This window comes from Neoarthrinium moseri (assembly GCF_022829205.1).
Source record: "Neoarthrinium moseri strain CBS 164.80 chromosome Unknown scaffold86_Wmoseri_CBS_16480, whole genome shotgun sequence".
Taxonomy (NCBI): Eukaryota; Fungi; Ascomycota; class Sordariomycetes; order Amphisphaeriales; family Apiosporaceae; genus Neoarthrinium; species Neoarthrinium moseri.
Window position 1 is genome coordinate 73,087 of NW_026055200.1, and position 25,452 is coordinate 98,538.

Consider the following 25,452-nt stretch of genomic DNA (forward strand, 5'->3'; position numbering starts at 1 on the left):
GCAAGGGGTAACCAGTACGTGCCCCGACGAAGGTGACGGGAGGTTTGTGTTGGTGGCATTCAGAGAGACGTCCAACGCGACCAATCAAGATCGTGGACCACCAAAGGCGTCCCCGGCCGCAGCCATGCCATCATGGCCTCCACTTCCGGTGGACTGGCAAGGGCTGTTTGGGAAAGATAGGTGTAACTTAAGGGTACCCGAGCCCAGCCCGCCTAAATTAGCCAACTTGGGTGGGTACCTATAGGTACCGGTAGCTAGCTACTGGCTGCCTCAGGGCTGGAGGTCCCGGCGCAAAGCTCCCCCCTGCCGGCCCCCAAGGCTGGCCTCCCAGGGCCCCCCAAGCCATTTGGGGAAGCCGACGCCGACGGGCCAAGGTCAAATGACATAGAGACGCCATGCCATGATGCCGCCCACCCAACCCCAACCCCGACCACAGCAGCAACGACAGACAACCAAAAACAACGACAGCTTGCTTGACTTTCTTTGATGCCACTCGGCACCCGGTAGAAGCGGCGACGGCGACAAGAACCAACCGGCGCCACCACTGATGTTGATCCCGACATAGTCCCCCCGGAGCAAGGCGCCATGCTCTCCGCCTTCACGGCTCGGCCCATCATCGAGCTCAAGCAGCGCGACAAGTCCAGGATCGAGACCATCCTCGCCTATGGTACGTCTCTTCAAGTCCATGCCCATGTCCATGTTCTCATGTACATGGTCGATCGTTCAATGCGTCCGTTGCCTCGTCTGACCTTGCCCTGTCCCAGGCGATCGAGTCCTCGTCGGCCTCAACACGGGCGCCCTTCGCATCTACCGCCTGAATACCCTCGCCGCCCCCGACGCCAATGGCACCACCAACCCCCCGTCTTCTGCCGCGCCCGGCACCAGCCTGCCCGACCCGACGTCGCAACGGCCCAGCTCCAAACCGACCGACCTGCTGCGCGAGGTAGACAAGTTCTCCACCCGCGCCGTCGAGCAGCTCGCCATCATCAAGGAGGCCAACACCATCGTCTCGCTCTCCGCCTACCATGTCTCGCTCCACGACCTGTCCTCCTACGAGCTCGTCGAGACTCTCGCGCGCACCAAGAACGCATCCTGCTTTGCCGTCACGAGTAACATCGTCAAGGATCCCGCCACCGGCATCCCCGAGATCATCTCCCGCCTCGCCGTCGCCGTCAAGAGGAGGCTGCTGCTGTGGAGCTGGCACGAGAGTGAGCTCGGCGATGACGTCGCCGAGATCGTCCTCCCCGAGGCCGTGCGCTCCGTCACCTGGGCCACTGCCACCAAGGTCGTGTGCGGCATGAACGCGGGCTATGTGCTGGTCGATGTTGAGACCTCCGCCACCACCGAGATCAACGGCTCCGGCGCCGCAGCCGCGGCCGGCCAGGGGAGTCGCTTTGGTGCTGCCAGCATGGGCTACATGGGGCTGGGCGGCTACATGCCCAGGCCGCTGGCTACGAGGCTGGCAGAGGGCCAGATGCTGCTGGCCAAGGACATCAGCTCGCTCTTCATCGACGCCGACGGGAAGCCACTCGACAAGAGGCAGCTCCCCTGGCAGAGCGCCCCCGACAGCATTGGCTACAGCTACCCGTACATACTGGCATTGCAGCCCCCGGCCAAGGGTTCCCTGGAGGTGTGGAACCCCGATACGCTGAGCCTGCTGCAGAACATCAGCCTCCCAGGTGCTGCACAGCTGCACTTCCCGCCGCCCACCGTCAGCCTCGCCCATGCCGGGAAGGGCTTCCACATCAGCAGCGACCGCGCCGTCTGGAAGATGGATGCGACCGATTACGACTCCCAGGTGGCCGGGCTCATCCAGGAGGAAAAGTACGACGAGGCTATCAGCGTGCTGGGGATGCTCGAGGATGCTCTGCTGAAGGACAAGACCGGAACCCTGCGCGAGGTCAAGATGCGCAAGGCAGAGATGCTGTTCAGGGCCAAGAAGTACAGAGAGAGTCTGGACCTTTTCAACGAGGACGACGTCCACGCGCCGCCAGAGAGGGTGCTCAAGCTGTATCCGAGGGAGATATCTGGCGATTTATCCGCCGAGGCCGGACCAGGACAGGACGACCAAGAATCGTCCCCCGAGCCTGAGGAACACCAAGCGGAGCAGCCCCAGCAGCAACCGCCACAGCAATCGTCCGAGGACGACAACACGGACAACGACGACAACGACAAGGCCAACGGGGAGAAGCTGCCAGGGGACGAGTCTATCGCGGCGCAGGCAGCGTCTCCGACCAGGGCAGGTGGATTTGCGAGGTATTGGCCACTGGGCGGAGCCGTGAAGAAGGCAGACTCGGATACGGCCTCTATTGCATCCAAGAAAGGCCCAATAGCCACGGACAATGGCGACGCTGCCAGCATCAAAGCACCCAAGCCGACTGCAGCCGGAGCCCAGCCAGCGGCTCTGGAAGGCAAGGATCTCATGGAAGCTGTGGGGGAGCTCAAGTTCTTCCTCTCTGGGACACGTGCGCGTCTGCAGCGGGTGCTCGATCCGGAAACGGGCAAACTAAAACGTCAATCCTCAACAACGTCGGAATCACAGACATCCTCGCTTGGAGACCCCTTCACATCCTCCCAGATCGACACCTCGTTCCTCGTGGACCCGTCGAAGCTAGATTCCGAGCAGCTGCTCGAGGCCTCCATCAGAGACACGTTCACATTGGTTGATACCACTTTGTTCCGTGTCTACATGCTCTCCCAACCTAATCTGGCCGGCCATCTGTTCCGCATACCCAACTTCTGTGACCCAAAGGCAGTCAACGAGAAGCTGCTGCAATCCAACCGGTATAGTGAACTGGTGGATTTCTTCTACGGCAAGAAGCTACATCGTGAGGCGTTGACTCTACTAAGGAGATTCGGCACGACTGATGATGATGGCCATGCGGAGAAGAAGGGTACGTTGGCAAAATGGCTGAAGCCCAAGTTGGGTGCCGGCAACGAAGATGACCAACGCCACCATGAAGGGGTGGACCATACTCATGAGCAGGATCAGCCTAATGGTGACGCCGAGGACATTCCCATCAACCCCCACGAAATCCCCGCTCAGCTGCGTGGTACACAGCGCACAGTCATGTACCTGCAATCTCTGCCGCCCGACCTCATCGATCTGATCCTTGAGTTTGCAGACTGGGTACTACGTCGAGACCAGGATGCAGGCATGGAGGTGTTCTTGGCGGACTCCGAGAACGCAGAGACCCTGCCCAGGGATCGCGTCGTGAAATACCTGGGAGATATCGACGAATCCCTGGAAATCAGATACCTTGAGCACATCATTGACGAACTAGGCGACGGAACGCCAGATTTCCATAACCGAGTCGTCGAACTACGCATCAAGATGCTGAAAGAGAAGACCGAGGGCGACGACGATCGCGATGAATCCATGGAGAAGCTGGTGCAATTCCTCCGAGACAGCCGACAGTATAGTCTGGGCCCGGCGTACAGATTGATCCCAAGGGATGGTAAGTTCCCCAAACCCCTATCGCTGACGCGTGGAGTACTTACCAGTGACCAGATCCGGCCTTTTACGAAGCATCGGCGGTTGTGTACAGCAGAATGGGACAACACAAGCAAGCCTTGGAGATCTATATATTCAAGATGCAAGATTTTGCCAAGGCGGAAGAGTACGTGCCCTTTAACCCACCCCCCCTTTCACCCAGCGTTACTGATTATTGACCTGCTTTAAGGTACTGCAACCGCATCCACAAAGCACAGCTTGAGCCTCCAGCGTCTCCATCATCGCCGACGTCACCAGTCTTCGGCCGGGCATCGTCTCGCCCGTCCTCGTCCCAGCAACGCCAAACCGATGACGATGGTGCAGACTTGGACGATCCGGACTCGACCCCGTCCATCTACCAGACTCTATTGAGTCTCTACCTGACCCCGCCGTCCCCGTACGAACCTAACCTAGCCCCGGCTCTGGATCTTCTCTCCAAGCATGGCTCCCGCCTTCCTGCGACGTCGACTCTGTCCGTCATTCCAGACGACCTCCCCGTCAGCAAGCTGGAATCCTACTTTGGCGGACGCATCCGGGCGGCCAACTCCAGGCTGGCCGAGACCAGGGTGATGGAGGGCCTGAGACGAACGTTGCTCGTCGACACGCAGGCGCTGCTGCTCCTCGGTGACGGTGTGCCCGGAGGCCAGGGAGGCCGTAATCGCAGGGTGGTGGTCGGCGAGGAGCGGGTTTGCGGGGTTTGCCACAAGAGACTGGGCAACAGTGTTGTTGCGGTGCTGCCCGACAACGGGGTGGTCCATTACGGCTGCCTCGGCCGAAGCGGGAAGGGAGCCGGAGGAGCACGGAGTATCAGTGCCGGAAGGGTCGTTGCCGGGGCCTGGGGACGAAGTACATAGTTGTTTTGGGCCTCATGTGTATAAATGTTGTGATTTCCAGAGGCTGGGAGCGGTGGGGGTGGTGCATTGGGCATACATGGAGTATATCGCATGCATGGCATTGTTTCTTCCTCTCTGGCCTGTTCTTGATTTGTCGGTGGAGGGGTGTTCAATAGTGAAAAGAGAGCGCAGGCTATACCCGTTCATAGAGCAAGCAAGAAAGCAAGAAGGGGGCTGTTTCGAATCGTTGCCCGTCGAAACTCTCATTGATGATAACACTTTGCCGCGCCATTCGGGCTTCTTCAGTCGGTCCTTTGGGGGCGTGGGAGGGGGGCTTTCCATTGCCGACCTCTCAGTCCTCCTCGACGACCTCCTCGCCGTAGTTTTCCTCCTCGGCGTCCTCGTCGACCGCGGGCGCGGGGCCCTTCTGGCGCTTCTTATTGCTGGCGCTGTTCCCTGCCGCGGCTGCGCCGCCCTCGGTTGCCGCCGCGGCCTCGCGCGCCTTGTCCTCCTCCATCCGCGCCGTCAGGGCCTCGTTGATCTGCAGCTGGGTCGCGACGACAGCCGAGCGCAGGGCGGCCAGGTAGGCGGTCGGCGGCGACGACGACGACGATGACGACGGGACGGAGGGGAGCGGGGCGGCCAGGACGAAGGGCTCCGAGGACGTGGCCGGGGTCGTGGACGCGTTGCTGTACGAGGCGCGGAGCTCCGGGTGCGCGTTCGAGGTCGGGGGTGAGGAGGACATGGCGGGCGCTGGTGTTGGGAGGAATCGTTGTCGATAATGGCACGGTTCTGAGGTTGAGAGTGTTTGTTGTTGTCTGGATGCGAGCGACAGTTTTCGAGGGTTTGGCGTCAATCGCAAATGGTGGGGTAATTTTTCACGCGATGGCGGGGCACCTTCAGCGTGATGGTTCTCTCTCCATCAAGACGACACTGGATTATTACGAACTGGATTGGATGCCTCCCTGGCGTGTCTCTCTCAGGGCGTTCGTGGGAATTTTCAAGTATATAAAGACCGATTGAACCAACATGGACAATATTCGTATCGTGGTGATTTCTTGGGTGACTTTCATATTGCGCCACCTCTCGACCAAGGGATTTCCCACCTGGGCAAATCCTCAATATGCGGCTGAACAAGTACGCCTCTCTGAGGTCCATCCCGGTGAGGTGAGAGCGGCTGGGCCAACAGGGGGTCGCGCAGCGGCTACCTTGTCCTGCTTAGGTAGTTCTACAAGAGCTGACATTGCTGCTTGGCTGGCTCAAATTCACAGCAGTCCTCGGGATCCTCTCGTTTACATACGACTTGGGTAGTCAACCTATTGGGACCCGGGATCGTCGACCATGCGACTCATCAACACCGAGTCGTATGAGCTGGAGGAGTTCTTGGGAGATCAGATCCCTCGCTACGCCATTCTGTCCCACACTTGGGAGCAAAACCAGGAGGTGAGTCTCCATGAATGGAAGACATACCGCCGAGATCTAGCGCCTGCATTCCGGAAGCGAGGCTACGACAAGATCACGGCAGCTTGCTTCCTAGCCAGCTCTCAGGGGCTGAGCTATCTATGGGTAGACACCAACTGTATCGACAAGACCAGCTCCGCTGAGCTGACCGAGGCAATCAACTCCATGTTCAACTGGTACCGTAATAGCACCATCTGCTTCGCTTATCTGTTCGATGTTGTAGGCGTGGCCAAGACAGACCCGGATCCTCTATTCGAGAGGAGCCGGTGGTTCACACGAGGCTGGACGCTCCAAGAGCTTCTGGCCCCTCATCAACTCGAGTTCTACACAAGGGACTGGGAGCCGATGGGTTCCAAGAAGAGCCGGCACCTTGCCATCAGCCGTGCAACTGGCATTGATACCAGATACCTCACGGGCCTGGGCCCAGGCGAAGCTTGTGTCGCAGAAAAGATGAACTGGGTCGCCAAGAGGTCGACCACTCGGCCAGAAGACCTCGCCTATTGCATGCTGGGCTTGTTCGACATCAACATGCCCTTGCTGTACGGTGAAGGTAGCCGGGCCTTCATCCGCCTCCAAGAAGAGATCTTGCGAAAGACCAACGACCACACCATTTTCTGTTGGAGGCATTATTGGTCTTCTTCGCATTCATTCGATGGGATTCTGGCTAGTACCCCCAAGGCATTCCAGCTAGGAGGAAGAAGTATAGTGGAAACCAACAAGAAGGACTGGCGCAAGTCCGCTTACTCCTTGACGAACGCAGGCTTGAATATACGCCTGCCCCTCATACGGACGCTGACGGGGTTTTATGGTGTCCTTGATGTCAGCTGGGCAAGCCATACGTACGGGCGAGGTCTCCGTGGACAGAGACTATGCATACCGCTCGAAGGATCTATCGCTAGTGGTGTGTTCAAGAGAGTGCTGAGCCCACCTGTTCCGCTGTGTCTATCGGCGGCATGGGCCCAGGATGATATCGACGCCTGGATTCCGCCTATCCAGCGATTCACCAGGACACCGATGTCTGACGCCACGCAGCTGCCGAAGTATGGAGTAATTTTGATGTTCCGGGACTTACACCCCTTGAAAACACTCGACTTAGGTTGGCGCGTAACGAGCGCATTCCTACCACTGGCCCAACGTGCTAGGTGGACCTCGCGGCCTTCCGCTGTCGATTACAACAATAGTACTCTGGCCCTTGAACCACTTTGTGTACCAGACTTAGTGGGAGCCGTGTTGAGAGTATATTTGGGCCCTACAGATTCTTTGAAGGAGGGCCAATGTACCCACGGAGTCAGGCGGTGCATCGAGGTTTTCTTCGGATTCCGCACAGTTCCCATGGTAGGCCAGCCGCTTCACCTGCGGTGGCTTTACCATATCTTCCCACCCGTAGACATGGCCCAATCCACAGACCCTGTGGATAATCGCTGGGAAGACTTCAGAATCCTGCTCGAAAATGGCGGCCCTTTTGACCATTATTATCACCGGACGCCAGTGTCTCTTGAGATCGGGGAGCCCGCAGAAGTCATGGTGGATCGTCCTTGGCCTGGCGCTAGATACGAAGAAGTTGGGGAGCATATGCTGTTACCCGTCCTTCTCAGGCCGTGCAGTGCTACTGGCAAAGCGATCGGTTCTTCGCACGGAACAAATTCCGCTTCAACTGATGACGACGAGTCGATGGAGTCGGATTAGACAAGTCTTGGTAAGCACCACGGTCGGGTTTTCCCCGCAACGAGTGGTGTCATCTTGTTACTTGGTATTTGCTCCTCGAGGACGCTCCTTTCGTAGCTTATTTCATCTCATCTTCAACGGGAGTCCTGCCTTTGTACACAAAAAAGACAGAGTTGATGACGGAATCTTCTGCAAAGGTTTCAAATAACCGATCCATACCATAGACAATTAGGCAGATGCTATCTTATTGAATAGGAATACCTTGGCTGAATCTCCACGGCGGTATAGTCCAATCCGGGCTAGAGCAGTGAACCAAGCTACTTGGTTCGGACGCCGGGGAATTACGCGCAGCCGAGAGCAAATACCGTTCTGGGCGGGACAGGGATTCCCCACGGGGTTACATGAATTGGGTGCGGCTCACAAACAGATACTACGTTGGTCCCAATAGTGCATCTGTGCCTCCCCCGCCTCTGCCCGCGTTTCCCTATAGAATCGTCGTGCAGCTGCGAGCTAGGCGGTTTTTTTTGTTGACCATGGCGTCATGAGGCCATAAACGTACCACTGGTGCCTTCCTCTACACTGTCAGTTGGTAACGTTTCTGCCAATACCGCTTCCCAGAATGGCAAGAATTGGCTATGCAGGTGGTGGTGCATTTGCGACGGCCGGCAGTCATTCCGCGTAACGAGTCCCGAGACTCCCGTGCTTCGATATGTATTCAGCCGGATCTTTATAGAGAATGGCCATCCTGTCATTGATAGCGGGTATTGCGTCTTGGGTCATCAATTTTACTCGATTTTATCCATCTGACGGTCTTGAAAATGAAGTCCGCACTTGCCTTCGCCCTGCCTGGTTGCGTCTACTTGGCGGCGCAGCAGGTGGTAGCTCAGGATATAATTTCAGAAGATACAGCTTTCTATGGCCACTCACCTCCGGTTTACCCCTCTCGTGTGTAGGACCGGTCCCCATCCCGTGTGTAGAGAAAGCTAACAGCATTAACAGCCAACGGGGCCGGAGTTGGCAACTGGAAGGATGCGTATGCCAAGGCTGTTGATTTCGTATCTCAGTTGACCTTGGAGGAGAAGGTGAGTAGAGTCCACACCGGGAAAACTGATGTCACAAAAGACTGAACTTGAATACCATCATCTAGGTCAACCTCACTGGCGGCTTCAGCGGCGACAATATTTGCTCCGGCAACATATACCCCATTCCGCGCCTCAACTTCCCAGGTCTATGCTTGAGTGATGGACCGAGCGGTCTCAGATCGACCAACTTTGTGTCCAGCTGGCCCGCTGGATTCTCGGTCGGTGCCAGGTGTGTCTTTCTTACGTGCTATATTGAAATTAGTTTTTCTAACGACCATGCCATCAGCTGGAACCGTAATCTCACCCACCAAAGAGGCGTTGGAATGGCCGCGGAGTTCAAAGCTAAAGGAGTCCAGGTTGTTCTAGGGCCAGTAGTGGGACCACTGGGTCGAGTCGCAACTGGCGGTAGAAACTGGGAAGGTTTGTAAAGAAGGAAATTTGGCCGACCGACTCCTTTCTCTAATCCTCTCAACAGGCTATAGCAATGATCCCTACCTTGCTGGTGTACTGGCGTACGATACCGTCCAAGGCATGCAGTCAGTCGGCGTGACAGCAAGTACGAAGGTAAACCCAGAAGTGACTTCGCCGCCCACTCGAACCATTGCTAACATGAAGTAGCATTTTATCGCCAATGAACAGGAGACAAATCGCAACCCTAACAGCAGTAACGGTATTAGTGCCGTTTCCTCCAACATTGACGACAAGACGATGCACGAGCTATACTTGTGGTAAGTTAGAAGCTACATACTTGAGTTAACAACACACGAAGACGTGCTAAAGTTTCCACGTAGGCCATTCCAGGATGCTGTCAAAGCTGGAACCGGATCGATCATGTGCTCGTATAATCGTATAAACAACTCTTACGGCTGTGCCAACAGCAAAACACAGAATGGGCTTCTCAAGACGGAGTTAGGATTCCAGGTGGGACACCTACCCCTTCTTCTGTAGTTGAGACTCTAATTTAGCAGGGGTTTGTTGTCTCTGACTGGGGTGCTCAACATGCTGGTGTTGCGACAGCCCTTGCAGGTCTTGACATGGTCATGCCCAGTGCCTCGCCTTTTTGGGGAGATAATCTAACCGAAGCGGTCAATAACGGATCTGTCCCGGAGTCTAGAGTCGATGACATGGCGACAAGGTAAGTATCCTCTGTGCGAGGAGTCAAAGCTTTCCTGCTGAGTTAGCCAAGGGTTATCGCATCGTGGTTCCAGTTTAAGCAGGATACCGACTTCCCACCCACTGGTGCTGGCATGCCGTCCAATCTGGCTGCACCTCATCAGCGAGTTATCGGTACGAATCCTAGCAACAAGAATATTCTACTACAAGGTGCCATAGAAGGCCATGTTCTTCTCAAGAACGCCAACAATGCATTGCCATTGGAATCCCCAAAACTCATCTCCCTATTTGGGTACTCTGCCAAAGGCTTTGACCGATATACACAGGGTGTCCCTGGCTGGAATGCAGGCTCAGAGTCTGTCTCTCCTGTCGAGGCCGCTTTCACCTATACTGGTCCCCGCTCACAGATAGCCCCTAACGGAACGCTTTTGACAGGCGGCGGATCCGGCGCGAACCAGCCGGCATACTTGAGCTCGAGCTTCGAAGCCTTGAGCCAGCGCGCCTACGATGACGATACTCACCTCTGGTGGGACTTCCACTTTGGAAATGATTCGGCCGTTGATCAGTCGTCTGATGCTTGCATCGTCGATGTCAACGCCTATGCTACTGAAGGCGCAGATCGCCCAGGGTATGAAGCATGGCCGATGAAAAATAATGCAACGTTCTTGTTTCTGACCTTCATTCATTAGACTGCGCGATGATTTCACGGATGACCTTATCTTGAAGGTCGCAAGACAGTGCAATAACACGGTCGTTGTTTTCCACAATGCAGGGGTACGTCTGGTGGACCAGTTCATCGATCACCCGAATATCACAGGTAAGACGAAGGACTCGGCCTATACAAAGGAACTCATCTGACAAAGTTAGCTCTGGTATTTGCCCACGTCCCGGGCCAGGACTCTGGTAGGGCGCTAGTCTCACTCTTGTATGGAGATTCGAACCCGTCTGGAAAGCTGCCTTACTCTGTCCCTTGCAATGAGAGCGACTTCGGAGTCCTTGCAGATGCGTCATTGCCAGAGGGGATTTATTCCAAGTTTCCTCAGTCTGACTTTTCGGAAGGCGTTTACATTGACTACCGTGATTTTGATCGGCAGAATATCACCCCACGATATGAGTTCGGCTTCGGCCTGAGTTACACTACCTTCAGCTTCTCAAATATCCAGTCATCCATCGTGGAAGGCGCAGAGACAACAGCTTATCCATCCGGCCCTGTTGTCGAGGGCGGCCGAGCTGATCTCTGGGATAACGTCGCACAAGTATCTGCCACTATCACCAACACCGGCTCCGTCGAAGGCGCTGAGGTGGCACAGCTTTATGTCGGCATACCAACTGGACCCGTCCGACAGCTGAGAGGGTTTGAAAAGATCACATTGTCTCCCGGCCAGTCCGCCACTGTCGACTTTGACTTGACGCGCCGCGACTTGAGTATCTGGGACACGACTTCCCAGGAATGGCTTCTTCAAAAGGGACAATACAGTATTTATGTCGGCTCGAGTAGCAGAGATCTTCCACTGACTTCAAGTTTGGCTATTTGAGTAGTCCATCATGAAGAAGAGGACTTTATGAACCAAGAGCCGTTGTCGATTACGATGATTTAATTAGTCTAAATATCTTGCTTATTGCTCCCATAGGCACAGATGCCAAAGGAAGTTGAATTATGATTGAGATTGAGCTGAGGGTTTTCAAAGCAGAATGAGCAAGCGTTGTCAGTGAACGGCTTGGGGACATTGAATATTTCGTTGAGAACCGCGCTGACTGTAGCTAATACCCTGAAATGAGATCACTTATCAGCCTTTAGGTCTTGAATCAATGAGATAGGTATCATCCTGCTATGTGCTGTCATCGCGGCGCTGGAGTTAGGCATAAGTCCATGGTTTGAATCACGTAGACCCGACGCTTGCCCCGAATGAGGAAATGCCGATATCTCCGCCCATGACCGATTGCTGGCTTGACTGTCAATTCAATTCACCCGAGGATGTATTAATACTTTTTGTCCTTGGCCCAAGATCTTTTTGCATCAATGGAGTATTGAATATAATTTCTTAATCCAGACACAATACAGTCTGCAGTTGAAAGCACCCGGTATTAGTCCGCATCGCATTCGTCTGAATCCCGAAGACCACCATGCCTGGGGACAATAATCAAAAGAAGTTCGGAGTTCCTTTCAACCATATTGAGAAGGTTGCTATTGTTGGTGTTCGTGATGACTCTGATTCTTGTGGCGAGGATGGCAATAATTGACTATGTGTAACAGGCTGGTGGCCAGGTAGGAAAGCATTTGGCAGAAGCTTTGTTGAAAACTGGAAAGCATGTTTTGACGGCAATTACGCGACCCGGAAGCACCAGCAACCTTCCAGCTGGAGCGAAGGTGGTTCGCGTTGACTACGGCAGCAATGATGATGCTGATCTGGTGCGGACTCTGCAGGGTCAACAGGTCCTGATCATCACAATGTCAGTAGCTGCACCCAGGGACACCGTTAGCAAACTTCTGCGCGCCGCCGCAAAGGCTGACGTGTCTTATGTGTTCCCAAACTGGTATGGCCATGATGCTTCCAACAATGATTTATGCAACGACACCATGCTTGGTCCCATCCGCGACAACATCTGCGCCGAAATAAAAGGCCTCGGTGTCAGTTCATACATCTTTCTTGTTTGCAACTTCTGGTACGAGTTCAGCCTAGGCGGTGGACCTAACCGCTACGGATTCGACTTCCAGAAGAGATCCTTGGTGCTGTTCGATGATGGAAACGTAGCTATCAACACCAGCACATGGCCTCAGTGCGGTAGAGCTATCGCCAACCTTCTCAGTTTGAAGGAGTTTCCCGACAATGAGGCCGATCAATCTCCGACCTTGTCACAGTTTCGTAATAGCTCAGTCTACATATCAAGCTTCAGACTGAGTCAGCGGGACATGTTCGAGAGTGTGAAGCGTGTCACTGGCACCAGTGACTCTGACTGGGACATTACACACGAGTCTGCTGAGCATCGATGGAGAGAGAGCCGTGCAGCCTTACAAGAAGGCAACTGGGGGCCATATACCAAGATGCTATACAGCCGCACGTTTGTCCCTCACGGGGGCGGTGACTACGCATCCCACAGAGCGCTCCACAATGACATACTCGATCTACCGGTCGAGGACTTGGATGACTGCACGGCTGTTGGTGTCAGTATGGGGGTTAGCGGAGAGGTTCCATTTTCGCACTGATGGAATTCTATACGGTACATAAGCTGTAGCAGTACTACATTTATGACTTGGAATGTCAAGTTCTGAGCAGAATCAGGCCTATCTGAGCTCACTCTTGGCGTGCTCGTAGGCCTCATCAATATCCTCGTTCCACACCCACTTCATCCGCTCCTTGGTGCGCTCGGCAAGAATCGGGATGCACTCGTCGTAAGTCAAAGGCGCCATCTCCTCTGTCTGCATCTCGTACGTGTTCCCCGCTATCCTGCTGTTTGCTTGTACTTTTTGAGCCCTCGGCAATCTGAGGTCTTGAAAAAACTGCATTGCAGACTTCAACGTTGAGGAAGAGTTCTCTTCTAGTAATGGTGACAGGTGATCACTCAAGGCCCTTCCAAGCATCCACGCATCTTCGATGGCCTGTCCTGCACCTGCACCCATGTGTGGAAGCATGGCGTGAGCAGCATCTCCGAGGACTACGACCTTGCCCTCGAGGAAATGCCACTGTAGAAGTGGTTCCCTATCGTTGAGGAGCCACCGACTTGGCTTCTCCTCCATCAAGGATATGATCTGCTGCACTGGTTCGTCGAACTCCCTGAAGTCCTCTTTAACATCTTTCCTGTCGCAAATCGAAGTCCAGCTCTCCTTCACATCCGACACTTCACGTTTGCCTTTGGTTACAAACGCAACAATGTTCATGTCTTTATTCTTGGTGATTGGATACGTCAGAAAATGCTTGTGCTTCGCTGCCCATATGTTGTTGTAGTGTTGGAAGGGCCAGTCTGTGAGTGAAGCAATAGGTACGACTCCTCGGTAGGCAATCGTACCGCTGTTGACAGGCTTGTCATCGGCAAACTGATTCCTCACGGCGGAGTGTATCCCATCGCATCCAACCACCAGATTCGCTGTAGCCTTGCTGCCATCCCGAAAGCATATGTCTACTGTGTCCCCTTGCTCCTCAAGCGTCATGCAGGCTTTGTTCTTATGCAGTGTGGCTGCCTGTCGGGTTTCCACAGCTTCCAACAGCATGTTGAGGAGATTGGATCTAGCGCAAGGAGCCTCCCGAACCTCACCTTGGCTTGGCTGTGCGGTCGTGATGATGTCTTCGCTGTTGTCAAAGCGACGGAAACTGAACCATACCCCACGACGGTCACCGCCGATGGCGTTGAGCTGGGTACCAAGTCCCAGCCTGTGAATCAGCCGAGCCGCATTGACCCCAAGTCCCACACCAGCTCCGATCTCTTTATACTCGGCTGCCTGCTCGTAGACATCAATACGGACAAGGACCTTTGCCCGTTGGCAGTGATGATGGATCGATAAAGCACAAAACAATCCCCCGATACCCCCTCCGACAATTGCGACCCGGAAGACGTTCGGGTGGCCCGTTGAACCCATTTCAGTAATAGAAGTGAATATATCTCTCAAGAAGGTTTCTTGCCGAAACTCTACTTTGCCGAAATTCAGGTCATATCTAAGGGGCTTCGGCAGCCGGCGTCCTTGGATGCGGGGAATAACCCCATCGTGTCATGTGCCTGCCGTGTACCGGACCTACCTGCATGGATCACCTGCACGAATGCAACGTGGGAAAAGAGCCTGTGCCATTCTGCGAGTTCACAACACCAGACTGCTATCGTTAATAGTTGAATGCAATCATCAGAGGGGCCGTTTTGGATCCGGACAAAAGCCTCTTTACCAGTGGAATGTGTGATGTATCCTTCCAAGCCGAGTAACCTGATGAATGTTCGCTATACTTGAGTGAGTAAGCGAATGGGCAAACTCTTTAGTTTAGCTTGCTAAACAAGCATGAATGGCCACTCACTGCAATGTATCGTTTCAGGAAAACGGGTGAATCAGCTCTGCATCATATTGTGCCCTTGGCGACCAACCAGCGCATTGGAGGGCAGCTTCAGGACGTTTCCAATTAAGAAAGTCTTTGATGCAGAAATAAGGGACACATGAGCGATCACGATTGGGTTGGTTTATTGGGCAAACGTTGTTTGATAGGCTTTATCCACGAATTAACGCAACTTGCAGAGCCATTGTCCGACACATGCTCACCATTTCCCACACATGTTCGGGACGAGCGGCGATTCCCGCAATTTAATGGTAGCTAGGACTGATCAATAGTTTACTAAATTTCAAGATGGTAGTGGAGACTATGCACAGATCTGAGATTCTTAGAGCTGTCGTTACATGGAGCAAATTGGCTTACTCTGTTATCCAACAATCCCCCCGGAGAGCTCCTCACAGATGATGGATAATATGGTAGGACAGCAAGAGCTGAGAACATGCATGATTAATGAGGAAGAGGAGGAGGCAGCCCTTGACGACATCCAAGCCTCTGTTGAAAAACGGATTCGATTGGGAGGAGCGCCGAGTCAATTCCAGACCACGGCCAACAGCAATGAAGAACACACCGGCAATGAAGTCAGCATTGCCAAGACTGAGTCATCAGGCATGGACGAGGAGACGACAGAAGGGGATCTGTGCTCAGAAATCGCGACAGTGATCGACTTGACAGGCGATGAACCTGCGACGGAATCTCCTGACCAGGACAACCAACAAGTGAGGCCTCCATCGCCAGTTCGCAATGCCCCTGTTAGCGAGAGTGAAAAGATACCATTCATCCTGCATGGCGACGACAAGCTTCTGCTGAAGCCAAGAGTGGTGGTGGAGATTGAGGAAATCACAAACTTGTACCACGCATCGTTCCTCCAGATTCAGTACATCATTCAGTCTTCGTCAACGACAGTACTCCGCGGCTTGCCATTCACTCGGACCAGAAACCTCCGAGGCCAGCTGCAGAGGCTTCGGAATGAGGTCTGCCAGATCCTCCAAATCGACGCCGACGATGGCAGGCCAGACGAGGAGCAAGCTGCGGTTGAAGTCCCCGTGGAAAGTGTGATTAGACTCCGTGATGTTCATTGCACCAACTCGAATTTTCCCAGCCACAGATACCCAAGTGTCTACCACGGCACTGATGAGGTCGAAGAGAAAGCCATGCTTGCTTGTCGTTGGAAGTACCGCCTTGTGTACAAGAATTCTGCAGCTCGTGGCAAGAAGCAAGCTCCTTCGCAGTACATTATCGCCCATTTAGCAGCCCACGAGGCTTCCACAGATCACAGTCGAGTCAGCGATCGCGCGCGATTGAACGCCTGGCGCGGCAGTATTGCTCGTGGTGGCTCATATAACATTAACACCAATGAAGACTTGCAAGCTATTGAAGATGTTGACGAGGACTTTGATGCTGATCCCGACTGGACTGATAAGAAGCCTGGCCAGCGGTACACCATCGGCGATATGTTCTGTGGTGCAGGAGGCACTTCTCTGGGTGCCCAGCAAGCTGGCTTTCATATTAGAGTGGCATGCGATCATGCAAAATACGCTTGTATGACACATCGGCACAACTTCCCTCTGACAGATCTCCGAGAAAGCGATATTTATAGTTTCATTCACGAGGATTTGGTCTGGGGTGGGGGAAGGGACTATGTGGATGTTTTGCATCTGTCGCCTCCTTGCCAGTTCTGGTCTCCGGCTCACACAGTGCCAGGCGTGAATGATGAAGCTAACATAGCCGTCTTGTTCTCGTGTCGAGAGTTGGTCAAGAAACTCAAGCCCCGAATCTTTACCTTGGAACAGACCTTCGGCATCCTCCACCCTCGCTTCGAGCACTATTTCAATGCTCTCGTGCAGGGCTTCACTCAGTTCAGCTACTCTGTCCGTTGGAAAGTTGTAGATCTCCGTGATTGGGGCCTACCATCGAGGCGCAATAGGCTCGTCATGATAGGCGCCTGTCCTGGTGAGAACCTTCCACCATTCCCTCGATCTACTCATACCGGAATCCCATTTCCGAAGTCCAACCTCAAGCCTCATGTCACGGTCGCACAAGCTCTGGCGAAGATCTCACCAAATGCTACAATGCACGAGAAGAAACACAATCGATACAAGAAGTCCTGGGACCCAAATGTCCCTCTTACACGATGCATCACTACACATGGAGGGTATGGCAATTACCATTGGCGCGGAAGGCGCGACTTCACTCTGCGCGAGCTTGCTACCATGAACGGGTTTCCTGTTACTTACCAGTTTTCGAACCGAGATACCAAGAAACAGATTGGGAATGCCTTCCCTCCGTCTGTCGTCAGAGTTCTGTTTGGACATATTCGAAAATGGCTCGAGAGCAGGGACAGAGTCAACCCGGTAGAAGAACAGGCAGTAAACGAGGATGAACCGGAATACGAAGCGACTGTGACAGATATCGAGGATGACGAACTCGAATTCATCCGGGAGACCGCTAGGAGGCGAGAGAGTGGGCAGGAGTCGGACAAGAGTCTGGAGCCGATGGAGGTCGATGGAGCTGTGTGTTGCATCGACTCAAATCAGCAGTCCAAATGCATGCCAAGAGGGAGCATCGTTGATTTGACTCTTGATTCACCTGATAATGCCGGACCAGATAGCCCGGTCACTGTGTCCGATGACGACTAAAACTAGAAACACTCAGGGGGTTGCTGTCTGAGTTGTATGAAGGAACCCAAGGGCATTGAACCAGAAAATAAATGGGTAGAAAGAAGAAATAAACGAGAAAGGAGACTGAGGAAAAATATGTTCCAGTATGCGTACCCCAAGATGTTGGACCTGATCACCTCAGACATGACCTCGCATACTATTCGTTGTCTTGATACTTGTCCAGCATTCGGCACTGAAGTCGCGTTTTAATATGGGGGATGAGTTATTTCTTGATGGGTGTTTACTTTTTCAACGATGAAATAACTGTAACAAGCATTTAAACTCTTACTTCAAGTAGACGTGTCACGCCTAGTCAGCAACAAGAGAGCTGAGTAGTCTTGCTAGTATAGATATCTGAGGCTGAATATTCATACCATGGCTCCCCACGAAGTCAAATCGAATCTTTTACAATTCTCAGCGACTGTAAAGTGCTCCACTGTGCAAAGGAAGGTTAGCGCGGGTTCGATGGCCCCTCCCCGAAGCTATCACTACTACTGCCGCTGCTGCTCGGAGGCGGCGTGTGCAACCAATTGCCATCGTGGGTTGGTCCCCAATAGGCTCTCTCTGGTGGTGGAGGGACACCAGAGCCGCCAGAGTGGATAGAGGGCTGCGAAGGGGCGTAAATCTTGGACTCGTGTGAAGAACTTGACGAAGTAGACGGAGCTGTGGAAGCACTAATACTGCTGGCATCAGAATTGTACGAAGGCACAGTATACCCATGTTCGGAATGAGAATTTTCTTGGGGAGGTTCGCCACCCGAATACTGTGAAGATGCAGCAGCGCCGTGTGTCTGCTGTGTCTGCTGGGGAGGAGCGCCAGCCGAATTATGAGAAGATCCAGAACTTTGTTGCTGGAAAGAACTGCTGCTTGATGCTGCGGGACGACCAGTGCTTTCACTGCTTGTGCTGCTCCCATCTCCGGGGCACAACTTTGATATTACCCTACCCATTTTAGAGTTGCAGAAAGTTTTTAGGCTTAGTATGGTAGTGTTCGTTGCAATTTACTGTTGAGCGTTGTTTTTGATTGTATGCGTGGAGTAGAGTGGACACGGGAGGCATTGCCAAACAAGTTGCAATATTTTATACTTTTAACTACTAGTAGTGTGTCATCTACATGTTAAGTGATCTTGTGGTGTCGAATCCATTCTTTGTTAAAGGCAAATGCCTAGAGTTGGCGAATAGTCAATGAGTACAATGAAACACGGTTGAGAGACTGACAACCGCAGTATGGTATCCTTTCATCGATTCAGTAAATGAATCATCTTCTGTAATGGGGTCATCATTCATAAGAACCTGTAGTGTCCTTCACAGCGATGACGCGGGCGTATTCCAAACCTCTCAGACGTTGAACTTCCCTTATGCGACTAATAGTGCAGACTTTTTTTTTCTGATATTGCTCGTCCATCGGTCAGAATCGATATCGCTATCACAAGTATTCTTGTCTTGTATACAATAACATTTTTGCAGGACTTAATACTGCCCAACTTCTTAGTTCAGATGGCCGGCGATACCCCGGCGCTTGAGATCATTGGGGATGCAGAAGAGCAGTGTTTATAGTATACACTGTTCCCGATACTCTTTATCAACAGCAGCCCGACCATACCAAATAAGTGGGTGATTGTGACTTAGAAACGTACCTGCATGACTGGGTATGTGCTAAGGTAGGGATGAAAACACAGAAAGCTTGTTTCCCTCAACGCTCTTCAAAGGCTCCCTGTAGTGGAACCTCGATCACAGCACTGCGCATGTTGTTCCGTCATGAAGTCAATGCGCAGTCGCATCAGCATCTTAAAAGTGAAGGGTTCCAGGATAGAAGAATTGTGCTCCACACGGAAAACGAAACCTCATTTGAAGATGGGCCAGGAGGACATCACCCTTGAAAATTGGCTGTCTCATGAGCCTTTAGACCCGAGAGCGGATACTAGACGTTTTCGTATAGCGTTTAATGACACAAATTGTATGTTATGGGTCATTGGTGGTAATATTTGTGGAGGGAAGCAGTGACCACCAAAGTCTCGGTGCATAATGTGGTTCACCATGGATAAGGCCCTTGGCATCGGCAGAACCCCACGTTCTGGGGCAAAGCGCAACTCGTCTGTCTTGGCTCTCGGAAGAAAAGCCTTTGCTGGGCAGTTCCAACTGATTGCCCCAAACCATAAGAGAAGGCGCCTTTGCGTAGTGGTATCTATAGTGCTTGGCAACTTGGTATGATCGATTGCCGAAGGATATCGCAATTCAGAATGGAGACACATTTTGCGCCCTGACTTGTGCGTTTGGATAAATAAACCACTCTTTCCCTCGTTCGTCGTCCTGATGGAGTTGTGATCCTCGTCGCAAAGTCACTCCCACAAAAGTTACGACAATATGGTTCGATTTCCGTCTTTGGTAGCCCTTGGTGCCGTCGCGCTGAATGTCTCGGCCGTTTTCGGCGCCGTGCCGTCCCCGGACCGGCGGGCAGATGAGCTCCGGTTGATTAAAACTTCGGACGAGGATCCCGGTACCTGGATGACCGAGGAGGAGAAGTTTGAGAAGCTCATCTCGAAACGATTGGGTTTTATGGATATCACGGATACCTTGGTATGGGCTGCCATCCATCGGTGCCTGTAAAGTTGGCATACTAACAAAGTTGTCAGGAGTTGGAATCTTTACGTGCCGATAAAGTTGCCACAAGGCAGGTCCAGGCGGCAGCATTCCCTTCGGCTCCAAGCCACCAGACGGAGGCCAAAGCTCTCATTGCCAAGCTAGTGCAGTCCAACCTCTCGACTTGGCTCAATGAGATGGCTGCCATCTACAATCGGTACTACAAGGGCTCGTATGCTGCTACCAGCGCGACTTGGATGTACGACACTGTTGTCGAGGTTTCCTCCGCCAACCCTGTGATCACAGTCAAGAAAGTCACCCACTCCTACAATCAACCAAGTGTGATTGCCGCAATCCCAGGAACATCGGCTGAAGTTGTAGTGGTGTCGGCCCATTACGACAGCATTGGAAGCACCACTAGTGGTAAAGCTCCTGGCGCCGATGACAATGCTTCGGTCAGTGGCTGTGACTCTGCGGAAAAGACTCAATATTTACAGATGACTAGGGCGTTATCGTCATCCTTGAGGCCCTCCGCGTTCTTGCCGAGGCCAAGTACAAGGGCGGAAACACCCTGGAGTTCCACTTCTACTCTGGTGAGCCTTTGTCAATAATTGCCCTCAACGTTCTAGTTTCTAAAACCTACCGCAGGCGAAGAAGGCGGCCTCCTCGGCTCCCGCGATGTCATGCAATCATACAAGAAGGCCTCGAAGCAAGTCCTGGCTGTTATGAACCAGGATATGACTGGATACTCCCCCAACAATGTTATTGCGGTCTACACTGACTACGTCGACACCGGCCTCACCAACTTTATTAAGAAGCTTGTCCCTGTATACAGTGATCTGCCATTGCTTACCGACACCTGCGGGTATGCCTGCAGCGACCAGTATGTGAAATATCCAAGCCACGAAACTTCTACTAACAAGCAATAGCGGGTCGGCCCGGGACGCTGGTTACCCGGCTGCATACGTATGCGACGAGGGAATGGCTGACTCCAGTCCGTATATCCACTCGGCACAAGACACAGTATCTACTGTCAGCATCCCTCATGTGTTCCAGCACGCAAAGGTACGATTCCTATGTATTTATCCATGATTGGCAGGATGCTGACTTCGCAAAGCTTACTGTTGGCTTCCTGGTCGAGGCTTCTTACTTCTAAGAACAGCTTGACAAAGCAGAGAATAACTACGTACATAGGCCAGTTTCAAATTGATGTAAATACGCTTGAAGTTCATCTCTTATGCTACCCCTTTATTAAGACCCGCAAACTCTCCATTATTGAGTGGGTGCTCCGAAGTCGGCTGTAATCCAACACCTCATGTAGTAGAATGCCAACTGTCGCATTATTCATATTATTACCAAATCTCAGTGTGTGGCATTGATGTGTTGATGAGGCTGCACGTGTTTATGCAGCAATGTGCGGGATATGCGAAGGAGATTTCCCACCGGCCGTCATATTAATATCGCAATTTTTTGAGGCTCACAAATGACCAAACGGCTACTGTCTAGGGAACCTGATAGGACGAGAAGTGATGATATATTTTACCGCTATGATATGCTACGTGAAATGTTGAACATGGCCAACTCCTATAAACCCCCGGTAATTGAACTGTTATACGAAGCATGGAGACATCATTATACAATTCAACACGACAAAGAGCAATGGGGCTTATAGCTCAATCAAAGGACCAACCTCCAGTCCTCGTCGCAAAGAACCCATCAGGGTCATACTTATTCTTGATCTGCTTCAGTGTCTCAAAAGAAGAAAATGTCGCCAACGGATCCTGGTCCCACGCTGCCTCGTTCAGGAAAAGGGGCAGACCCGGAGCATTGGGCGTCGACTCGACCATCTCACGGAAGCTCTCCTGAATCGCGTTGTACGCCGCATTCGGCAGTCCCGGCGGCGTCGCAAGGTCGTAGGCCGTCCAGTACCAAGGACCATCAGGTAGTTGCATGGCATCGCCGCCCTGTGCATGGCTCCCGTCCGTGAGACTGCGGGGGACAGGGTACATGTAGAAGCCCGTATGGATATAGCTAGCCTTGTGAGTCTCGGCCCATTCTCTCCAGGTCTCAAGCAAAACATTGTAGCTGTCGTCTTCGATACGGTGCACACCAGAGCGGAAGACATTATCGGCGCGCGTGAGTTCGGCGGTGAACGGGACCGGCATGTCAGCGACTTCCTTGTAGGTCTTGATGGAACGTGTGTCTATGATGTGCGGAATCCTGGTGAAGTTGTCGAAAGCCGTGCCTGGATCCTCACCGTCGTAGACCAGGAACATGGTGATTAGCTCGTCCAGATTCAAGTTCAAGTCGGGAGTTGTCAACTTTTCGTACGTCGGCAAGATGCTTGCCTTCGGGTCCGTGTTGTACGCAATGAAATCACGGATGGCTTCGAGGACCGTGTCCTTCTGCTGGAAGAGCCAGACGATGTTTCCAGCGTAGAAGTTCCCGATTGCCCGGCTTTGGACAGTATACTTGGTGACGACTCCGTACGCGTTCCCGCCCCCACCGCGCATGGCAAAGAAGAGGTCCGGGTTCGAAGTAGATGATGCCGTCACGATGCTTCCATTCGGAAGTACAACCTCAAGCTCTCGAAACGAATCACAAGCGATCCCGTATTGTGGCGACAGATAGCTAAGACCTCCGCCCAGAGCCAGCCCAGTCCCGACGCCACTTAGCCTCCCGCCCATCACCGTCCTGCCATACTGCTGATAATACTCATACAGCTGTCCCCAATTGCTGCCCGGCTCGTACGTTGCCAGGGTCGTTGCACTGTCGTATGACTTGGCTGTCATCGAACTCAGGTCGATCAAGACACCGCCATCAACAGATGAGAAAAAGTTGTTGGTGTTGTGCCCGGCAGCCTTGACGGCGAAACGGCTGTCAGCTGCTCTGATTGCCTGTATCGCAACGGACACATCCTGTGCTGACTCCGGATGCACGACGCAGGACGGTGCATAGACACTCTGGCGTACATTCCAGTAATCCCCTCTGCTGGATATGTATTCGGGGTCCAGCTGGCTCGTGGCGACCTTGCTGAACCCTAACGAGGATGTGAGATTTAGACAAGCATTGGAGCCGGCACTTTGTATGGTCAAGGCAAACACAGGGCCAGCAGCGGCAGCAACAAGGCAAAGAATCGGGTGCATATTACCCGGCTTCTCAATATACACGCGGCAGTGGCTGGTGATTTGATTAAACATGCAAATATGTCTGAGAGGGTTTATATAACCATCCGAATCTGACGTGTCTACGGTGTGTCTTTTACTCTGCACACAACCAAGTAATAACCAAGCGCCACTATGCAGAGGTGCCTTGACATGGGACGTAGCTAAACCCAATTCATCTGAACTATTGAGTTGCTTTCTGTGTACAGGATGGGAATTGCAGTGCCACTTTCGTACATGGATGCGAGCCCGACATGGAGTACCAGCGGCATCATAGGTTGACTGATCTCAGCCGCTATATGAGGGTGGAATGTAAGCAGGTGCAAGGGTGTGTCACCCTAGCTCGACCTGAGCATGCAACGCCGTAACATCCGCATCTGTCAAACTGCAAGCTGCATGTGCAGCTGTCGATGCGGCGGTCTGTGTGCGGCACGGCGAACTCAGCAAGCGAGTACCTTACGAGGGAGTGGATGACGTATGACCTGGTCAAGGGATGTCAGCCGTACGGTGTTGCTGGACCATTGAGGCCGTTCGCTAGCCAGCAAATATCGAATGATTGTGGGAACCTCAGCACCAGGCCTATCGGATTATATCGAAGTCCCGCTGGGTCCCCAATGAGGCGCGACTAGTGTCATGCAACCACTCCATACAGCTGACGGGCCTGCGCGTGCTCTCAGCTCGAATGCGGAATCAGGTTGCCCGTGCTTAACAGGACATGGAATGCACACCACAGCTACCAGGATGATGAACTGTGCCGTCTTGTCGCGTGTTGGTAATTCTCTATTGCTATAATTGGAAATTCGAAGCGGTATATGCTCGGCGCCGCCCTATAAGCGACCAAACTTTTTGATAATGTGGGACAGTTGGAACCGAGCCTGCGATGTTTTGCTACAGAACGAGTTTGAATTCATCAACTTCCTGGATCATTCGCTAGTGTGCTATACTATGCCGGCTGTTCTACTGCATGCGCAATGGCATCATGATCCGTCTTGACATCGCGGTCCTCCTGTTTGATGGTCTGTATCTCTTCCATCTTGACATCCTCGCCGGCCTCTCCCTTGACCTTCCCGCTCCGGAACGCTTTCCTCAGTTCGCACTTCCCCAGACTCTTCCCTCCCGCCCTGCATTCCTCACATCTCTTTCCATGGTTGATGATGAGGATATGCAAGGCGTACTTGTCCTCATCGGGCACCCTTGCATCGAGGTGGGCATGCGCCTCCTCCCTGGAACAGTCCTTGGGCCTCCATCCTAGCAAGCCCGTGATGCGGTGCACATGTGTATCGACAGCAAAGCTCTCCCTCCTCAGACAGAAGAGCAGAACACAGCTCGCCGTCTTCGGGCCCACGCCCTGGAAGCCCAGCATCTCCCGCATGGCGTCCTCGTTGCTGGCCTCAAAAAGGTGGTTGAGCGAGTACTCGCCGTACTTCTCCTTGGCCTGGGTCAAGATATCGATGATGACCTTGCTTTTCGACTGGGACAGCCCGCCGCTCTCAATTGTCTTCTGGAGCTTGGGCTGGCCGCCGGCCACGATGGCATCCCACTTGTCGCTGCCACCGTAGACCTTGTCCATGTTCAGCTTGGCGCGCGTGCTGTTCTTGTCGCTCGTGTTCTGGCTGAGGATAGTGCGCACCAGCGCATCCAGTACAGACGCCGAGTCGCCGCACCCGGCGCGGTTCGTGGGCGCGGTGATCTTCTCTGGCCGGTTCCTGTCCCCGTGGAGCTCAGCCAGGATGCGGCGCGCCAGTTTGCATTCATCCGGCGTGGGGTGCTGGAAGTCCGGGAATGGGGAAGAGTTGCTGAATTGAGTGTATGCTTTCAGCTTCTTCTCCTGGAGCTCGGCCGCTTTCTCTGCCTTGGTCTTTACAGTTTTCTGCTTCCGTGGGCTGGGAGAGGGGTGTTTCGCGTCCACATCTTCTTCCTGTTTGGCTCTCCTTTGGCTTGTTGTGCCTATTGACGCGTCAGGCGACGTTGAGAGTTTGACACGCTTGCTCGACGCATTCGGCGTGGACGACTGAGTTGACCGCTTGGTGCCTTTGCCCCGTGGTGCTTCCTCCTCCTGTTTGATCGTGACTTGATCGCTTTCTTTCTTGATATTCCTCTGACTTCGCCGCGGCGTCCCGCTAGACGAGCTAAATGCAGCTCGTGCCATGGTTCTCCTGAATGTCGTAGACGTCTGTATATAAGCTGCCCTTCTGGCTAAAGCGCTCAACATGGGCCCGAACAATCGCAGTGAGGACAAATGGATTACCGCAGGTGATGGCCAGGACTTGCGTCCAATACCTTGCGCCTCTTGCTCGTCGAAGATGATTAGCGACAGGAGTGGTGATGTCACCCGTTTTGTAGCGATCGGTTCCTGCGCTAGCGGGCCGAGACGCGCT

At 53.2% G+C, this 25,452-nt stretch overlaps 10 protein-coding genes across 10 annotated transcripts; 6 read left to right on the forward strand and 4 right to left on the reverse strand.

The window, feature by feature from the left end:
- Positions 1 to 585: 585 nt before the first annotated feature.
- JN550_012444 (uncharacterized protein) lies at positions 586 to 4,347 on the forward strand (the record flags this gene model as incomplete). The annotated part of the gene is made up of 4 exons (XM_049310921.1): positions 586 to 667; positions 765 to 3,458; positions 3,512 to 3,620; positions 3,684 to 4,347. 4 exons carry the CDS (start codon positions 586 to 588, stop codon positions 4,345 to 4,347), a joined length of 3,549 nt encoding a protein of 1,182 aa, XP_049165584.1.
- A 331-nt stretch (positions 4,348 to 4,678) lies between these two features.
- Positions 4,679 to 5,071, reverse strand: JN550_012445 (uncharacterized protein; the record flags this gene model as incomplete). Its single annotated transcript, XM_049310922.1, has 1 exon — positions 4,679 to 5,071. The coding sequence occupies one exon, from the start codon at positions 5,069 to 5,071 to the stop codon at positions 4,679 to 4,681; it is 393 nt and encodes a 130-aa protein (XP_049165585.1).
- A 596-nt stretch (positions 5,072 to 5,667) lies between these two features.
- Positions 5,668 to 7,473, forward strand: JN550_012446 (uncharacterized protein; the record flags this gene model as incomplete). Its single annotated transcript, XM_049310923.1, has 1 exon — positions 5,668 to 7,473. One exon carries the CDS (start codon positions 5,668 to 5,670, stop codon positions 7,471 to 7,473), a length of 1,806 nt encoding a protein of 601 aa, XP_049165586.1.
- Positions 7,474 to 8,270: 797 nt separating this feature from the next.
- Positions 8,271 to 11,182, forward strand: JN550_012447 (uncharacterized protein; the record flags this gene model as incomplete). The annotated part of the gene is made up of 11 exons (XM_049310924.1): positions 8,271 to 8,397; positions 8,452 to 8,534; positions 8,600 to 8,763; positions 8,821 to 8,954; positions 9,010 to 9,098; positions 9,153 to 9,262; positions 9,326 to 9,455; positions 9,503 to 9,669; positions 9,721 to 10,275; positions 10,337 to 10,464; positions 10,515 to 11,182. The coding sequence occupies 11 exons, from the start codon at positions 8,271 to 8,273 to the stop codon at positions 11,180 to 11,182; spliced, it is 2,355 nt and encodes a 784-aa protein (XP_049165587.1).
- A 589-nt stretch (positions 11,183 to 11,771) lies between these two features.
- On the forward strand, positions 11,772 to 12,852 carry JN550_012448 (uncharacterized protein; the record flags this gene model as incomplete). The annotated part of the gene is made up of 2 exons (XM_049310925.1): positions 11,772 to 11,843; positions 11,902 to 12,852. 2 exons carry the CDS (start codon positions 11,772 to 11,774, stop codon positions 12,850 to 12,852), a joined length of 1,023 nt encoding a protein of 340 aa, XP_049165588.1.
- A 78-nt stretch (positions 12,853 to 12,930) lies between these two features.
- On the reverse strand, positions 12,931 to 14,220 carry JN550_012449 (uncharacterized protein; the record flags this gene model as incomplete). The annotated part of the gene is made up of 1 exon (XM_049310926.1): positions 12,931 to 14,220. One exon carries the CDS (start codon positions 14,218 to 14,220, stop codon positions 12,931 to 12,933), a length of 1,290 nt encoding a protein of 429 aa, XP_049165589.1.
- An 867-nt stretch (positions 14,221 to 15,087) lies between these two features.
- Positions 15,088 to 17,310, forward strand: JN550_012450 (uncharacterized protein; the record flags this gene model as incomplete). The annotated part of the gene is made up of 1 exon (XM_049310927.1): positions 15,088 to 17,310. The coding sequence occupies one exon, from the start codon at positions 15,088 to 15,090 to the stop codon at positions 17,308 to 17,310; it is 2,223 nt and encodes a 740-aa protein (XP_049165590.1).
- Positions 17,311 to 19,694: 2,384 nt separating this feature from the next.
- JN550_012451 (uncharacterized protein) lies at positions 19,695 to 21,066 on the forward strand (the record flags this gene model as incomplete). The annotated part of the gene is made up of 6 exons (XM_049310928.1): positions 19,695 to 19,907; positions 19,964 to 20,365; positions 20,416 to 20,503; positions 20,559 to 20,775; positions 20,840 to 20,975; positions 21,028 to 21,066. The coding sequence occupies 6 exons, from the start codon at positions 19,695 to 19,697 to the stop codon at positions 21,064 to 21,066; spliced, it is 1,095 nt and encodes a 364-aa protein (XP_049165591.1).
- A 517-nt stretch (positions 21,067 to 21,583) lies between these two features.
- JN550_012452 (uncharacterized protein) lies at positions 21,584 to 23,056 on the reverse strand (the record flags this gene model as incomplete). Its single annotated transcript, XM_049310929.1, has 1 exon — positions 21,584 to 23,056. The coding sequence occupies one exon, from the start codon at positions 23,054 to 23,056 to the stop codon at positions 21,584 to 21,586; it is 1,473 nt and encodes a 490-aa protein (XP_049165592.1).
- Positions 23,057 to 24,017: 961 nt separating this feature from the next.
- On the reverse strand, positions 24,018 to 25,223 carry JN550_012453 (uncharacterized protein; the record flags this gene model as incomplete). Its single annotated transcript, XM_049310930.1, has 1 exon — positions 24,018 to 25,223. The coding sequence occupies one exon, from the start codon at positions 25,221 to 25,223 to the stop codon at positions 24,018 to 24,020; it is 1,206 nt and encodes a 401-aa protein (XP_049165593.1).
- Between the last annotated feature and the right edge of the window lie 229 nt (positions 25,224 to 25,452).